The 19,033-nt window shown below is 41.5% G+C and overlaps 1 protein-coding gene across 1 annotated transcript in view; it reads right to left on the reverse strand.

Moving 5' to 3' along the window:
• Nucleotides 1–11,362: 11,362 nt before the first annotated feature.
• LOC139112368 (uncharacterized) overlaps nucleotides 11,363–19,033 on the reverse strand; it is a 41,402-nt gene continuing 33,731 nt past the window's right edge. The window contains exon 4 of the mRNA XM_070673349.1: nucleotides 11,363–18,916. Coding sequence (XP_070529450.1) covers nucleotides 18,193–18,916 — 724 coding nt within the window. The 3' untranslated portion in view covers nucleotides 11,363–18,192. The remainder of the gene's footprint in view (nucleotides 18,917–19,033) is intronic.

The raw sequence follows: 19,033 nt of genomic DNA on the forward strand, positions 1-19,033 counted from the left end.
AAATAGTAATTATCAGAATCTAAAAAAAAAAAAAAAAGGGTCACCGATAAGAACTGAAAAATCGGGAATTAAATTATCTGTGGCAATTTAAAAAATCCAACGGCGCGCAGAACTCGAAACTCAAAGATTCACGCGCTGAAAATTTTTGGAATTTAAGATCAATAACTTTAAAATAACATATTCACGTAATAAAATATACACCTTATTTCTTTTTAATTATTTTTTGAGAATAAAGCAGCAAAACGTGGAAGTTATTTAATTTCCAAGCGTTTATTAAGAAGTTAACAACTCTTCTCGCTAATGATTTCTCAGCAAGAGACAATATTATTTTAATCTATTGTCGCGAGCAGACTTGTCGCGTAATATAGCACGGCAGAAAATTAAACGGCGCCACTAATTTTCCCTTTTGTGCAATACCGGCTTTGCAACGGTTTCCCTGTTTGTTTGCGGCGACCTTTACACGCACGAAAATCTCGACTAACGATGCAAGTTAGCCAAGAGCCACTCACATAACAAGATCCCGTACATGTATGCGCAAATTAAATAGCCAGGCGGTTGTGTGGACTCTCGGTCGTCACGACGAAATCTAAACAGGATTCGAAAGCTTTCACGTGAAAACTACGGCGCTTCTCGTTGAGCTCCGGAAAAGCGTCGGTTTTAATGCAAAACTCGCGTCTAACACAACGTAACATTATACATACGCGACGCGTGACAAAGTAACGCGAAACTAAACAAATGCGTTCGTTTACAAAGAATGAAAGTTACATTATACGTATATATATACCGAAAGTAATTAAAGATCTTTTTTTTATATATATAAAATAAGTAGAATTATATTCTAATGAATTAATGTGTTGAAATTATTTTCTAATTACTTTAATGTAAAATAAACGTCGTGAAAGCGGAGATAAATGATAGCGCATTTGGGAAAGAAATTAATATTCGCAGATTAAAACCTATGAATGGAAGTACTTTTCGCATAACTAAATTTTAACCGAACGGAACTAGGTTAATGCAAATAAACCAGGCGCTTCTCTTGATGTCTATAAAGTATTAGCGGCAATCGGGCGTAATTTTAACGGTTACTCGAGTACATAATTAGTGGAGGTCGTTTCGTTTAATTACACGATAGAACGTGTAATCCGTGACGATGGCGTTCGCGATATCGATCTTGCTGATCCGCAAGAACACACGGCCCCGATCGAAACCGGTCGCTCTCGCACGCACGCGTGGATTGATTCGCGGATGTGTGCGCGTGCAGTCCGTGTATAATCCGCGATATCGAAATGCCTGATTAAACAGAGATATTGCGTCCCGCTCCAATGCGGCGGCGCTCGGAATGTCACGTTGCATTGCGCCTATGCGTAACGTCGACATATCGTTACGCATGTGAAAATTATCGATCAAACGCCGCATATTGCCGGCCGATATACACGTATGTATAATTTTGTATCAACTCAAAGCACGCGAAAATTCAATAGTCGTACGAGAAATGCCATCTGGATTCAACGTATCACACACGTCATTGTTACGTGATTGACGTAATCGCAATTGGTGCAATAGCGTATGCCACCTCGTCAATGTTTAACCACCGATACATTTTCAATAATGTTATTAATGTTAATGAAACTTTGTTAATTTACGACTGCTTAAATGTCTCGTCTTAAACTGAATTTTGTACTTAAATATATTTTTTTTTTTTTTTTTTTTTGTTACCCCGAAATGTTAATTTTCTGAAAATTATAGCGAGTTAAATCCTTACCTAGCGTAGATAGAAAATATTAAATCTTAAATACACAAGGGATTAAATAATACAGAGAATTTCGACGAAGAGAACGTTCCCGGAATTACTAAATGCCAATAACAGATTTCTCAATCGGATCCAACTAGACACTCGATTTTTATTCGCGGCCATAGACGATCCCGAAGTCTGGCTGATCACCTCTCTCACGTCGCGTTGCTTCTCAATGCAATCTATTCGTAAGTAAAAGTGCACTCGTGTTGCATACCGACGTGCGCGGTATTCGCGCCGACTCTCGTCGCGCACGGGAGAGAAACGAGTTTACGTGCTCGATACGCGTTGCCGTTGCACGTACGTCGCGAATCAAGACGATGACACGTCAATAAATCATTTGGGACAACGGCCGGGCGTTCAACATTGTTCCGACAAAATTTACGCGGCACCGGCGCGGCGATACGGCCGGACGAAATACAGTGCTCGGACAATATCGAGTCGATACGTCGATCGAAAGCCCAGCAGAGATGTTCGTGAACAATAGGATTATTCGGATGGAGAACTCCGGGCGAGAGATGTATTACACCGGACACTCGCCGTCTGCGTTCTCAATCAGTGCCGAATCAATTTGCCGTTAATAAGACTATCGACGTAACAATAATTCTTAAGTATCGAAGAAATAAACGAGAAACTTTATCTCTAAAATTTTCAAATAAATCGTACTTCGATATAATTTCAATATACTCCAGCTAGAATTCTAATAGGAATAATTCAGGACGTCCAGTATTTAATGAAGTTTCCTCGCTAAGTACAAATTAGTTCCGAGTGTCACAGAATTAATAGATCGAGAAAGAGATTAACCCAGAACGTGTATCGTACCACTTTAACTTACTTTCTGCGATAAGTAGTTACGGATTAGTCATGTGCAGGTGTGAAGGCATTAAAGTCACCGAACGGTCAAACACGCCTTGTACATCAGCTCGCTGCGATCACTAATTACATAAATAAATTTAGAATAGTCTAAAATACTCTATTCATTATTTTCAAAAAAATTAAAATTAATAATTAGAAAAAAAATTTTGCTGCTTTTGTAATAGACAAACTATATTATTATTTGCTATTTAATAATCAATATTAGTTTCTAAAAATAAAAAAAAAACACACACACACACACACGCTGTCAAAGGCACACAAGCTGTAACAATTCTGTTACGACAATCTCCGTGCGACTACGCATTGCCACTGAAAGATTCATCGAGAAACTAACCGCTCGTACATTTCTCATCTAATCACTGTCCACGGCACATTAATACGGTCCTCGTAATTGATACTCGCCCGCGGCCCACAGCGTTCGTATTAAATCTTTTTCTTTTTTCGTAACGGAATCGCATCCTTTGAAAGAAAAAGAAAAGAAAAAAAAAAAAAATAACGACAAGAGGACGTATAAGAGTCAGATAACAGGATTATTCGCGCGAGCAGGAGTGCACTCGCGTTAAAGAGCGCGTGGATACTGCATGTAGCTTGCGCGTCTCGCTCGGTGAGCGCCGTGGGCGAAGCGGGAGCCTACCTACGCTCGCAGTCGAACGCGCCTTCCTCTATGTTGACCTTCCTCAATGCTGTATCGCGTGACCGCAGCTGTCAAGTGTGAGCGTGCCTCGCCACGTGGCGAAAGCCGAGTGACTGTCGCGAAGCTCCCCGGTTGCATTTTCCTCGCACTTAACTGTCTCGTCCGTCAAAAGATGTAATCTCTCTCTCTCCTTCTCCCTCTTTCTCTTTTAAATGGACATCTGCTTTAAAAAACTGAGCAGCAGAGAAAAAAAAAAAAAAAGAATTTTCTCCCGTTCTTGAAAACAAATTATCTCGCAGCCCAAACTTAATTTGTTTCGACAATTTATTGTTTTTCATTCAATGTGCCTGCGTAAAACGCAAATTATCAAACGTATTTTTGCCTTATTAAAATCACAATGCACCAACGTGTTTTGTACGTAATTATAATTGCTACGATGTCGCCGCAAATAATGTTTAATTATTAATTCCTTTAACTCATTTTCAATTAATTGACGTAATTATATTTCTTTTGAATGCGTGCGTGGATATTGGCGAAAATGCGCGTGGAAAAGATAGGCGCGTCGAGGTTCAATGCACGATGCACCGAATCGGGGTTACGACGAATCGTTGCACCAAGCTTCCGCGATCGTATGAAAAAGGGTTTACGGCCCGAGCGACCGTTTAGCTTAGCAACTCGACACCGCGCTTACTATCTCGGCTCAGAAAATTATACATGTTGTGTTTGCCAGACGGTTAAACGTCATGGAGCTAGCAGTTCGAGGTCACGTCTTGATCGCGGAAGTCGAAAATGAAGAGTACGTCCGCGCGCGGGGGAGCTCTCTTTTGGAGAAAGCACTCCATTCTGCTTCATGTCCCGTGCAAATAATTATATACCCTTTGTAAATTTGCATTTCAGATAAATAACTTAATAAGCGCTCGTGCGGGAACAATTATATATTTTTTAGATATCCGTTTCACTTTGTACGTCGCTACCAGGGCTCACGTGCCAGTTTCGATAAAACGTTCAATATTATTTCAGTCAAATATCAGTTGTTGTTGTTACTCTTGTTACCGCAATTCTGCATTTCGAATTCAAGTTCCGCGCAGTTTCAAAAGCCACCTGATTATAATTAATTATGAGCAGCGTATCGGGCGCAGGCATGAGAGGCATGAAAAACCATGTATGACGGATCCGGGCGCGCGCAACGGCAATAACAAAACGCACGATAATAACGGTGCTCGCGCACGGTATACTTTCGCATTCCATTAGCACGCCGTGGCGTACCCGGTTCAGCGCAAAACGAAAGACATTCTCCGCTATTTCGGTATCGGCCGCGCGCGTAAAAGAGCCGCGACGAGCGGTGCGTCGTTCTCACTTGCATGCTACGGAGGGAATTCATCTTAATGCGTATGGACACGAGACGTTTGCGCCTCACCGTTTCTCTCTCTGTCTCTCTCTCTCTCTCTCTCTCTCTCTCTCTCTCTCTTTGTGCCTCGAAAGTGATTTCCTCGAGATTCGCGGAGACGACGAACGTCGTATTCGCGTCCGACCAGTACCGGTAACTCGAGACCGACACACTGAGAGCAAACGACCGCCGCCTAGCTGTGTATTCAGTTGCCTCTCCTTAGCGTAAACCCGAAACGGACGCCGAACTGTCGAGAACGCTTCTATTTCGGAGATCCGACGTAGATCTATTGCCACGGACCGTTAATGCCGTTGCTATGCACCTGTTACCGTAACGCTAAAATTATCGACTCTACGGTGGGCGTGGTCCGTTTCCCCTTTAGACGAGATGCGTTGATTAATTATGGATGACGTACTCATCAAGACGAATTTCAGAACTGCTTGATTATATTTCTTTGACGTTACCGAAATATTCTTTGTCTAACGATTTGTTAAGACAGCAAAGTGCAACGTTTGAGGGTGTTTTATTTGGCAAGTCTCCAAGTTTACTTAAACGAAGTCACACTAATCTTACGAACGTAAAAGAGACGAGTCGATCGTGCTTTGATTAACGTACTTTTTTTTTTTTTTTTTTTTTTTAAGTATATACGTGATAAACTGACAATGATGATAAACAGCGTGCAACATTTACATGAACTTTAAGCAAAAATTTACAGATAACGAGACGCGAGCGGTGAAAATGTAGTCTAGATATATCATGACTTGCGACTTGAGTTATTTAATTTAAAGTTCCAGTTTTTACGGAATCGCGTTTAACGATTGAGCCGTCAAACGTATGGCGGTTGCACGTTATGTGTGAAATTGACAGGTCGAGATCGATTTATGACGCGGCATTTTTTTTTTTCCTTCCTCTGCCTCTCACAAATTACGTAAGTCAGGAAATACCATAGTCCGGACAAAAATACCGGCGTTTTTAGAAACTTTTTGAAGCGGAATCGGGGCTTCATTGGGAAACAGATACGGGAAATTTTGATTCCGGACATGGTGCACTTTTCCACGGTCACGCGAGCTCAGCTCTGTAAATAAAAGTGCAGTATGCAAATGCAAAAATATTCGTCATTATTCTCTTCGACCGCGAACCGTGATATTCCCTTTTATCCCGAAGCGATAAATATTTTCGCGAACTTCGCCGGAGTCTGGGTGACAAAAGCACAGGCTTGTTATTCCCGCGAAAACGGTACGATATGTATGCGCGTGGAAATGCAGACGAAATTAAAAAAAATGAAAGATCGCGTCGGTCGTCTGCTCGATACCCCCTCCCCCCCCCCATGTTTTCCGCGCATCGTCCAGATCTGTGAACACATCCTATGCATCAGCAGGAAACAACATAAATTCGAATTTTTCATCGAACATCTATCGGGCATCTCTCTTTCTCTCTCTTCCACTCTGGAAAACTATTTCCAGATCGTCGCAAAAAGGAAAAACTGCGAGCGCAAAATCGACAAGATGCAATTAATATCAGCACGTCCAGTGTCTATAGAGATAGTCATTCCGGGTTGTGCTACGCGCGAAGCGAAAGGCTGATGCAATATGCTCGCGTTTTTCCGAATTTCATAATCGATCGTCGATGGCCGATTTGCGAGAGGGCCGGGCATGTAATTTTTCACATCGCGAATTGCTAAATTGTTTCACGTCCAGATAATCTCGAATATCTCTTCCATGAAAAATACTATCCCGCTGATATTACATTTTTTACTCCGGCGAATTTAATGCAAAGTCTTGCGATACGCGTGCGCGCACTGACGGCTAATGGATGAGTTACGCTACCGACGTAAATCACACATATAAATCATGTTTCCCTTCGCTTCTCGATGGATGCTCCACGATATTTAAAATTAACGTTTCGACAATCTCGAAAGGGAGATACCGTGTACCTCTCGATACGCGATAAACTAAACGCACGCAGCGAAAGAGCGGAAACCAGGCGCATCCGGATTTAAGCGATTACAATTTCACATTCTGAACGAGAATAGTCGGCAATGCGAATTAAAAATCTCGCAATCAGTTAACGGGCAGCTTGATACCGACGAGATACGCGTAATATCGGCTAACAAGACGTGCTGTCGGAAATAAATGATGGAAAATAAATGGGATTCATCGGAAGTTGCATTCAATGGAGCAGATTATATCTTCGTTTACGTCGAGATTGTTTCTTTTTTTTTTTTTTTTTTTTTTTTAATGTATCTATAAGAAATGTCGTATTAAATCCCGCGTTCGTATTCTAAACTGACGTTGGTCGTGACAAGATCCAGTTTTAACATTAGCTCTCCTTGATTACCACGATACAACGAGAAAGAAGATCACAGGGCGAAGTGAATTCCCCTCCCGCAAAATATTAAATTTAATTTCTGCATGTTTTTAAAGGTTCGTAATTCAGAAACGCTCGCCGCAATACGCTTAATTTTACATTTAATTCTCTCGTGTTAATTCGATGCCGGTTGAAACTGAAACAGTACGGTTATCGTGCCGCTGCATTACACCGCGTCGTTTGATCGCGTAATACTGAAATTGTTACGGCGGGTGGCACAATAAGGGGCTGAACCGGTTTCAGCTTGTGTCAGCTACGTCTTTATCGTCTATTAGATAGAAAGCTCGCTTACGCAATACCTTGTGAAACGCTCGAGCCAGCTACTGTGTCGGAATACGATACAGTGAATTATACAATACGGCGACTGGGCTAATGTTCAAATATCTTTACGCGCGATCAATGACGTTTAATTGTAAGATTAAAACCGGTCTGCGTTCACTCGTTGCTTCTATAAATCACATTTTTTACGCACGTGCTGCAAAATTGATGGCTTATATTTATCTGTACATTAGATACACGAATAAGAATAGAAAAAAAAAAAAACAATTGATTTAACTAGAAATTAAATTTTACTTTTAATCTCCCTTGGATAATTTCGTGGAAATAAAAATAGCTTCTCCAATTCTATTTCTGTGGAACGTGTGCAATTTATATTATTTACTTGTCGCACGAGTGTTAGTATTAAATTTTCTGTTACGAAAAGGAGAAAATTAATTAAAATGCCATCACGCTTCTATTCCATTGCTATTAACTTTCAATTATACAGAGGGGTCCATCGCTCTTTACAGCATGCAACTCGCCGCTCGCTAGTCCCAGAGCTTCCGAGGGAAGCGTAATTCGATTCCGTATCCTAAATTTACAAGCAAGTGCACATGTCCCCGCTGACGTCGCAGGTCAGCAGCCCGCTTCGATCGCACGTTCGTGGCCCGTCGTCGATCGCTCGCCCGTGTTTTTCCCGCTCGTCTCCCGTCATTGACGTCAGCGGGAGACCCAATTTTCGAGTCGTAACCGGGAACGGTCCACCCGCCTCCGCGCCGGGGTGATTTTACGAGCGGGTTTAGCGAAAAGGAAACTGTCGCGCGAAAGAAATATCCCAGCGCAAGCGTGCCGCGCGTAACACGCGCGAAAAGTTAACTTTCCTGCGAGTCGCTCGTCTCTATTTCCGCGTGTCGTAACTTCCCGAATAGGATTCCGTCGGCGTTCCGGCGTACCGGAATACGACATTCCAGAATTTTTCGTTTTATGCGGAACATTTTCCTAACGGAAAGACAGGGAGAGAGGAACGGAGAAAGCGCTACGCTCCGTGGATCGCTCGGACGGCGATTATTTGGAACTTATTTCGCGAGCCCGGGAATCGCCGTTCTCGAGTTTGAACGACGTTGTTGTCTCAAGCAGATTTGAACAAAGTTAGATCGAGACGGACGTCGGAGGAATTTGAAAAATCCGAGAAAGGGTTAATCCAACGTTCTGTAAGCAGTCACCGTGCGCGCGGCAGTATTGAATTTTCTTCGTAAATTTACATTGTATGTATAATAAGATTAAACTTTTTCCACGTGCTCTTCAATGAATTCTTTGTGTAATTTATCTTACCGAAAGTCTCCTCGGAGTATACACGTTTAATTTTCGATCTTTGTAAATGATCATTAGCCGAAATTACGCCGCCGTACGTTTCTTATGATAGAAATGGAAATGCACAATACTCCGAAACGTGAGAGCTCGTTCAAGAAATGGAAACTAAAAATTGAAATGATAATAGCTTCGTTTCTTATTCCCGCAGAACTAGCACTGTATTTGATGAGAGAATCTGGAAAGCGCGCTTGGAAACTCATATTAAACATCAATTGTTAATATAGGAAAAAATGTATTATTAATATCCTGAAATTACCGATAGAAAGCATTGTTAATATGTAACACGTTACCGGTATTACTCTTGTTATTCGCGGTGATTGCAGTTTCCCCAAAGAATTAATAATTTCGATAAAAATAAATGATATGTTGATGTGTGAATAAACACCATTAATATTTATTTTAAAGTTGCAATATTATTATCGTAATGAGAATTATTATTGCGTGTCTTTGCAACAAATGCACTGAAAACTGTTGCAGCACAATAGTCAGAAATTGTTGGCGGGTCTTTAATTTCTCATGAATGTACGCGAGCGGAAGAGAGCCGCGATAGTAGTTTACAACATATTTGCCGAAATAAAATAATTATTATCGTAAACACTCTCATAAGCCACGTAATACATTGAAACAAAAGAAATCCCATAAAGGACAGTTCACACGCATAATGCATCGAAAATAATAGAATCTATTATGGAAGGCTATTAATTATTGTTATATAACATTATCATTCGTCAATATCATTATTATTGCAATGGACATAATAGATTAAATTAGTTTTATTAATATTAAAAATATCCGTCGTAATCGTTAAACTAATGCCACAATGATTGTGCATTATTTCAATATACATCGCAGAAAGAAATTATTAATTCAGATCACCGATTAATGAAATTAAAAAATCGACTTAGAGCAACATTTAAAATACTTGGTGAAAAGATTGTTGCGCGGCCAAATTAATTAAACGGCTCATTTTATACATAGAGAATAACAAGATAATAAGCAATAAATTACTCGTAATTGAATTTACCGTCGCCCGATACTTCCATAGACTTCGTCTTTGTACTTGCTCGCGAAAATTAATTACAATCGCGCGACACACTCTTTATCACTCGACGAACGATCCGCTCCGTAAAAGCTTTACTCTGTATTCTCGGATTCGGAAATGATAGGCAAGCTACTTTGATAAACGGTTCGTCATATCAAACGCTTACGTGCCATCGATCGCTAAAGTATTATAATTGATAGTACGAACTAGCGGTTACGCGTCTCATAAAGAAAACGATCGCGTCTACATCGTAGCGATTTGTCGCGATCACATTGCAAGAGATAATGCGACGGCACATGCGAGAACGTGCGCGATTTACACGACCGCGCGTCGTCGGTGCGAGAATGATAACGCAGCGACCTTGCATAACTTTAATAAATTATCAGCTATCAGGAAGAAATTGCACATAAATTATGACTCCTGACACATTTGCATATTAACATTCATTTTAATTAATGTACAGCATGCTCCATTCAAATATACAGCGACTTCACATATCCGCAAAATTAATCAGTTCAAACAGATCCCGATAAAGCACACGATTAATGTTTGCAAGTAATAATAATAATAATAATAATAACTAATAGCCATGTTAATTATTGGTAATCACTGCTGTTTAGCAGCCTCCCGATCTATTTCCGGTGCATGTAAAGCATCGTAGCTTCCAACATCGATAATGCTTGAAAATTATTTCGGAAAAGTAACGCGATATCAATATGATTTGCGCACAACTTCTCAATTAACACGTGATTAATTTCAAGCCGGATAAGTGTTCGGCTGGTCTAATGCGTCCGATGCACCGTTTATCAGACCAGGCCGAACGCGAGAGAAACGCGGTCTATGCCAATCAACATTTTCATCCATGTTGTCAGTTGTCGTATCTTGATCCGGCGAAATTCCAGACACCGGAAGCTCGGAGGCTCTGTCAGCCACGATCAGTCTTCCCGATAATTCGCGAATTTATCCCTCCCACCTCCCCACGCCGAGAAATGGTAGCCGCGCTAAATCCCACGACTCTGCACATTAGACTATGAATTGATAAACCTAGATTAAACGATTTGCACTATGAAACGTCAGGAGTACCACCATGCCTGATACGAATGACATTAACTATGCTTTACTTGAGATACAACGCTGAACTGATAGATTATTTAAATCGTTAATTTTATCGGTAATTCGCTTCGAACAAAGAACTGTACCTTAACGTACTCGCTTATAGGCTCTGTTAACAAGGCGTCCGTTAATTCGACCGCGGATGCGAGTAACGATAACGCGTTATCGATGCACACGGTGGAACATGCATGCATCGTCGACGACTATGCATGTACGATCGGTCCTTTAACACAACAGGTGGTTCTCAGAACGGCGATTGATCGAAGGAGCTAGTAATTAATGTAACGTATATAACTCGCTTTATCTCGAACGTGTCCTAAGTAATAAATCAAGATACATCGCGGCAACCGTCGGTCCAGCTGCACGGAAAGCGCGCGCTTGTGACATGCGCTTGAATTTGCAATTTGTTATCTTCTCCATCTCTCTATCTCGTTCCCTTTATCCGTTTATCCCTTTTGTACATTGCGCTTCTGATTTTCCAAAAACAAAAGGGCTTTTAATTAATCTAGACAAACCGCATAAATTCTTTTACGATAAGAGCGTTTTTGCTACTTGCTTAGTTGGTCATCCAACGTCCGCGGAAAAATTAATTTCTCGCGGGAACATTATCATTTTAGTTGGCAGGAATTGCACCGGCAATGTCCCGGTTATCGATTTGAGTCGCCCGCTCGTCAAGTAATCAAGAGTCAAGATCCGGCTGCACTTCTTCTCGGATTCTGTCTGCACTTCGCTCTCCTTATCTCCGAGGTAAAGAGAGAGAAAAGCGGTATTCCGGCGAGAAAACACTGCTAACGAAAGTAAATTCTCACGACCAATCACTTTTCGCCGGCGCGAAAAGTGCCGATAAAAATTTTATCCACGAACTTTCGCCCCGAGCGGCCATATCGAGATTGCGCGATAAATTTCGGCGGCTTAAATTTTCGAAAGAAGTTTATTTTGAAATGTAAATTAATAATTGAATGATCAGCTGTTAACCTTGTTTGCATTTCGATGTTTTTTCTTAAACGAGCACGTCGCGTTCTCTCATTAATAACTCTTATAGGTACTGAAATATTTCCTACGATTAACTATCTTTGTGAGATTGCCGCTCAAAGGTGGGACGGCTATCTCATTTTCAGCGCCCGAGGAAAATTGGCGTTCGCGCGTCACACTTCGCGTACATATTGCTCTTATTACGTATACGTAGCTTTGTCGCAACACAACGCGATATTATCATCGATTAACAAACGAGACTCAAAGTGTCTCGACTATCAGGCGCTACACACGAGCTTGCTTCTAATGAAGCAAGGACTGCATCTAAAATTTTCCACCTTCTCTCGTTACTTAGAAATATTCAAGCCAAGTATTATTTCGCTTGATGCTGAAAGTTTCATTAATAAAAAATATCTCTGCGATAATAAAATGCTATTATTTCCGGTTTCATCAGAATTGTATGCAGCATAATGTAATATTTTCCTCGTTGCAAAATATCTTATTTTCTTTATGTCTCATGTCGAGAAATTTTGAGAATAAAATGTTTATTATTCCTTTTATTTCTATAAAAAAGAGAATCTAAAGAATCCTATACGTCCGCGTGCACTTAATGATGCTGAACGCGTTCTTAAAGTATACGAGAAATCACTTGTTCTCATTTGCGACAGATTCGCGGGTGTTAAAAAAGAATTGCATGAATAACGTCGAGGATGGTTGTAGATAAACGGCCGCAGCTCGCGACTCTCCATTATGCAGCGTAATGTCAGCAGATGCTGCATAATACACCGGCGGGAAGAAGCGCAAGACGAAGATCGGAATAAGGAGGCAAGGCGATTATTAATTCATGCTTTATCGTCGCTTTCCGCTTCGATATAGTGAAACAGAAAGAAATAGCCAAAACGAGAAAAGGAACGGATGTTAGATTAAGCAGTAGGGAAGGCTAAAGGAAAATCCGTCGTTCCCGTGTGTTTCCGCCGTTTACAAAAGCCAGAAACGGGGCGCGATTTCAATGATAAATGGATTTTAATCAAACGCGTTCCGGAAGAAATAGTGCGCGCGTTACGGCCTCGCGCGCGATATGCATTAACGATGAACTTAATTAGGTCATCGCCATTCGTTTACGAGTAACCGAGCCGATTTCATCGCCGGAATTTCTCCTTCGGGAGGGATCGATCGATCGGGTAAATTTATCAGGATCGCCGGGATAACGAATCGAATCCGCTGTCATCGGCAAGCGAAGAAACTGATTCGCCCGGCAAACGTCCCCGTTGCGATTTTCCCATAAAACGCGCGCCACCGAACTTTTCCGTTGATAGAACGCGACGAAAGCGATTCGTTGTCGTCCCCGATATCGACGTGGAAAAATGTCGCGAGGCTTCCGCTCGAGAAGCCTATGCGTCGTTTCGGAACGATAAGCTGATCGTCGATTTAGGCTACGATTGATGCGATTTGTGACAGGTGAATGTAAATCATCGCTGAGATCACTATTTTCATCTCATAAATATATTGGAAATTACCATGAATTATTCACGAAAAGAGCGCAAGCGTGAGCTCACGGAGTTTCTATTTTTTTTTTTTTTACGTTACGTTTTGACATTTTCCAAAAATAAAGGTTTCAGAAATTTTTTGCGTAAACAAGTAAATTGGGGAAAAAAAGCTTATTGCCAGCGCGGCCTGCATACTTTTGTATTTTATGGCTAGTTTGCCGAGCAGCTTGGAATATCTAAAAATGTAACGAGTTAGATATATCATGCAAAATAAATACGAAAGATTAGCATTATATACTGGCCATTTTGAGAGAGATTCCCAGAATTATGGCAGGAGAAGAGTGTAATATCTTTCACGGTGAATGTTTGCGAACTATACATTCGCAGCTTTATCGCGACGGTATTTAAGGTATAAGTCACGCCAGTGATAGTCTTCCTGCCAAAAAAAAAATTAGCAAACGTAGTATAAAATAAATTTTTATTTTATATCCTCGTGGAAGAAAAATTAATAAACGTCAATTTCTCTTTAATTCGTAGTCGTAAATTCTTCATTAATTTACTGTTAACTGTCCGTTAAAATAACTATCGTTTGCAAGTTATTTTTTTTTCTTTCCGTCTAAAAGAAAACTACTTTTCCGTCACAAAAACAGCGGTGTCGATAATCTCCTTTTGCTGAACCTGTTATCGCGCTTTATCTGTGAGAGCCGAGTTCTCAGACGAGCTCGGATCAAGACACACATACATAGGTATATTCCTCATTAAGCCATCAAAGTAGCGAGCGTAATTACGGGAGTAAATCTCTGCCGGTGGTTATCTCGCCGGTATGCTCGCTCATTAATCGAAGGATAATTACGTACGGACCTCATCAAAGTCATCTCGCAAGCGGGCGCGCGACGTCTTTCAACTTTCGTGTCGCCGGTACGAATCGATTTGTGCCGTTTCGTCAGTCAGCGCACGGTGCTTTCTGTACTTGACACATGTATATCGCCGATTAAGGGATCATCTCAGCCAACTCGGATACAGCGAAGTTTAATTGGATCGTCTTGCGTCTGTACTTGAAATCGAGAGATACGTACGTGCGTGTGCGATTTGCGGGACGAGAAGGAAGCGTGCTGCGTTTAGCATTATATCGCGAGTTCTGAAATCTTTTCATTTTGTTCGACTGCGAGCGCTGACAAAGTCAAAGGCAGGGTAACATAGTCGAGAGAGAGTTTCGAATTAATTGCGGGACGACAATGGGATACGGAAACTCCTTAGAGCTGCCTTTCTTAATTATCTCTTACCATTTTCACCATTCGGCGTTACAGTCGATAGCATGTTTAAATATTATTTTTTGAAATCTCTCCGGAGAAAAGAAGGGTCGACCTTTTAAATTGTCGTATAACCAAGGAATTAATTGCGGAAGAATGTGTGCCGCGTATTTAAATTAATTAAAAACTTTACCCACGACGTTCCCATTTTCTTCTACGCCATAATCAAAGTGTCTGCGTAACAGGTATAAAAAGAAACTTTCAGAACATTTTATAGTTTGCCGTGGCCGCCGACCATGTTAATTACGCGTCGAAAAGCGTCGCTTGAAGACTCGCGTCGCGAAGCTTCCGCGAGAGGGAGGCGGAAAAAAAAGGGGGAGTGAAAGCGTCTAAGTGAAAGAAGTTAACTGTCGGAATATTGGGGTGCGCGCACGAGACTCCATTGACTCTAATTGGATCGTCCTTCTTGCCCGGCTGCCAAGAATTACACGTGAAAATTCTCTGCTAACTCGCGTGTTGATATACCTTCTACCCGATGTGCAAATATAGACGAGTTGGCTTCTCTTTACGTTTATTCGCGAGATGCAAAGCTCCCGTAGGGTGACACACGGCAAGGGACGACTAATTAGGCAGAGCGGCTCAAAGAGTGGCGAAGGAGAAAGAGAGTCTTTGTGCGCGAGGTATTTTGTCAAAAAACGAGTACTAAATATAGCGCGCGACAGTTTACAAGTTTCTTTAGATGCACTTCTTCCCGCCGCTTTGGCTCGTCTTGCAGCCCGATGGGGCTCGCGGAGTTAATTAAGATTTTATTAAAGTTCGAAATTCAGTTTCACATTTTTATGAGAAATGAAAATGATACTCCCTCTCGCGAAGAAAGTTCGCTTCCTCCTTTCTTTGCCGGCCCGTGTGCATGGTATTCTCCAAGACACAAAACTTTCAATCTCCAAACAAAAAGTTGGCTATAACAAATTCCGTTACCCGAATCAATTACGTGCTCCAACTTAGCGGCGGTACTTTCTAGAGCGAGGAAATTAATGATGCATCCCGACGGTCGGAATTATCTGGTGAAGGGAAACGATCGCGAATCGCGTGACCCCACGGGGTGATAAAACTCTTTCATTTTAGAAGAGATCGCGGACCGCGCTAAAAAAAAAAAAAAAAAAAAAAAATAAAAAAAAAAAAAAGATGAACCGCGATATCCGGCTCTAATATCCCAGAGTAAAATAGCGCTTTTATGTCCCGCATCATCGTACATCGTTTTCCAGACAGATTTCAGAGCAGGTTTCGTCGCGGCAAGCGCCGTTACACGCGAGAACGTACGCGGAGGACAACAGACATCGAGTCAGGCTTGACGAGAGCCATTCTTTCGTTCATCACGCACTGAAGTGAACATCCGCCTCGTTACTTTGTCGCGCCTGACGCACCGCGTGAAACAATAGTTATTTCCCACACATCGAAATGAATGGCGTAAATGTCACCGTGCTATTTTATTGATGTATCGCGACGATAACAACGATATTCTCTACTAAACTCCCTGACATCAGTAATATTTTATTAATATTTTATTATTACTTGGATATGATATTAATCTTATCACTATACATATTGCTACAATGATATTACACTTACACCACTTTTGCACTCGTTATTATTTAATAATGATTTTAATTATACGATTGTGTTATAGGATCTACTATATCATAATTATAATGAATATTACATTCTTATACCCCTTCCCTTTCGATTGATAAACAAAAGCTTTTCATCGATTGTCACACGTATAATAAAAATGTTGAAATGAACGGAGATTACTCATCAAATTAAATTTTTTAATTAAAATTTTATTTATATTTTTTTTTCTATATTTTACAAGCTTAATCCGCGCACGTTACAACCAGGGATAATATCGGTGCAATTATGCGAGTCGACTCTGGTTATTGAAAGAAGGCACGCGTAAATGTATATTAGAAAACGTGTGCTGCATCGAGCGAATGGAACGCGTGATGGAATATGTATTATACCTGATACGTAATGGGATATGAACGATAATGCACTCACGTGGCATAAACCAGACAAGAGTTTAGAATTTTTATAATTTCGTTAATTTAATAATTGACCCATAAGACTATTCTTTAAAAAGTTGACTAACGCGAATCACGAAGCAATGAATTTAAACCTTGTATTAAAATCTCAAGGATTTACGCCGGTGACATAATCCCGCCTTTTACGCGCCGGCGCCGGCACAAAGGACACCGTCATGTTCGTAAAACTTTCAACGTATTGTATGCGTGTATGCTCGCGGAAAAGTCGGACTTAAAAATTTTTACTGTCCGGCGCTCGACAATTTCTCGAGATTCAGCGAGCGCGCTCGAGTTCCGCAAGCAACGCGCGCTATTTTAATAGCTCCTGTCAACTTAGTTACACGCTGCACGAACATGTCGCTTTCGCGTTTCGTTTTTATGCTTTATTTGGAAAAATGTATTTATCCAATCTCGCGGGAGACGTCAACAACGTACCCGGCCGTCGTTCTCGAGCGCGACAATGAAATCAAGGAGCGATGTAACGTTATACATATATAGATAAGGTATATTTAATTATCACACTCTGAACTGTGTTATATAAAACTCGGAAGATAAAACTATAAACACTTCATCTAATAAATGAGAAAAATTATTAAACTACCATTATACCAAAAATAAAACGACATATGTATAACGTGAATAATCTGTTGATTTTATTTCAGAGAAGTACGTCACCGTTAAATCCGCTTTTGTTTTAGCTTTGAGCGTGATTTTCGCGTGATTCATTACGTGATGTATATTCGATTGTCGGGAAAAATTGCCGGAGGAAGAGATCCCTCTCTTAAAGTGTACATAAACCGCGAGCGATACTTGCGACGTGGCGACAAATTCGGTTTATGAACTCGGGGAATCACGTCGAAGCATTCGTCACCGCGAAAAGAAAACCACGAGCGAGCTTCGCGATCAGACTGCGCGATTTCGCCGCGAGGTAATTTCAAAGTCAGGCGCGATAAGTCAGTGGGTTAAATCCCTTCCCGCGGATGTGGAGGCGAGGAGGTAAGGGTTTGAGAGCTCGGCCGCCCACTTCGGTCGAGGACGTTTCCTCGGCCCGAGGCCATTACGATAATCAACGGTTACAGACCGCGTCCCGAGTACGGTGGTTCGTAATTTTGTACTCATTCCTACCAGTGGCGCATTTTTACGAACCGGTTGGAAAGATTATCCGTCTGCTACGGAACGAAACGCAAAGCTACCTTTGTGAAAAAATGTTCGGTGCGTAAACACCGGACATTATTAAATCCGTAAATGGTGCACACAAGCATTTTGTGATGCAATTGCAACAATAATAACTATAATAACCAACATCAACGTGCCAGCCGTATATATTGGTTCTAAGAATGTTTCAACTTGTAATTCGTAAAAAAAAAGTATCTCGCTCTGTAGGTCTTTTATTTTTAACTCTATATGAGAAGCTGCATAATTCGATTTATTTAATCTCACATAATGTTTAAACGATTCCCCGTATTAGTTATTATAAATTATGATCTATCATCTAATATTAAAATACAAAAAATATTAAAAATTCTTAAAAAAAAGTTTATTTTTAATGCAATCATTAAACGCTAAGTACAAAACAAAAGTATAAATAAAAAATCAGACACAAGCAACGACGAGAACACGACAACGAGACTTACCAAAAATTCGCCGCTACCAAGGCTTTGCTGAGATCCGTCCGGCGTAACCGCGAGATCCGCGACAATTGACGTAGAGAAACTCCTGCGTGCTTGATGATGACACTTGTGCGGGCCGAGATTTCTTTGCGTAGCGTAACCGGAAACTACAGGGCTTTCGTTTAGCTTGGACGTCCATATCTCTTGCTCGTGCTGCGGAGACTGGCTGATAGTGCGATGCTTGGTGAATCTGGAGATACGCTCGGTCTTCACCCAGTCGTGATTCGGACGAGGCTGCCGCGTGATCGTCTGCAAAGATTTCATCGCGTTGAAGCGCGAGAAGCCGTCTTCCATCGCGGCTGCCCAGAGATGATCCGGCAGATCCCTGGAGCCGCACTGCGTCTCTACGGATTGACGGTCCGAGGACGAACCCAGGCCGGAAGTGGTTGGCGTGGTCGGGTAGAATCTCCGGTAGGAGGTGTCCTTGGAATCCTCTATATCCGTGGAGTAGAAATCACCGTCGCGCGACTCCAATGAGCGATTGTTCTCGTGAAGATTCAGAGACGAGCCGATGCCGGTCGAGGTGGTCGAGGTGCGGCAGAATCGGCGCTCGTTCGCCGACGTCCATATCTCATCCGTAATCGAGGAACCGATCCCCGTGGAGGTCGTAGGCGTTCTACGCGAAAGAGGCTTTATATAGCCGCTATTGTATGGATATAACGAAATACGGGGAGACTTCGTAGGCGGATTTAAAACTGCTAACATGCTCGATTTTAATTTAATAAACGTTTTC

Source organism: Cardiocondyla obscurior, linkage group LG28 (assembly GCF_019399895.1).
Source record: "Cardiocondyla obscurior isolate alpha-2009 linkage group LG28, Cobs3.1, whole genome shotgun sequence".
NCBI lineage: Eukaryota > Metazoa > Arthropoda > Insecta > Hymenoptera > Formicidae > Cardiocondyla > Cardiocondyla obscurior.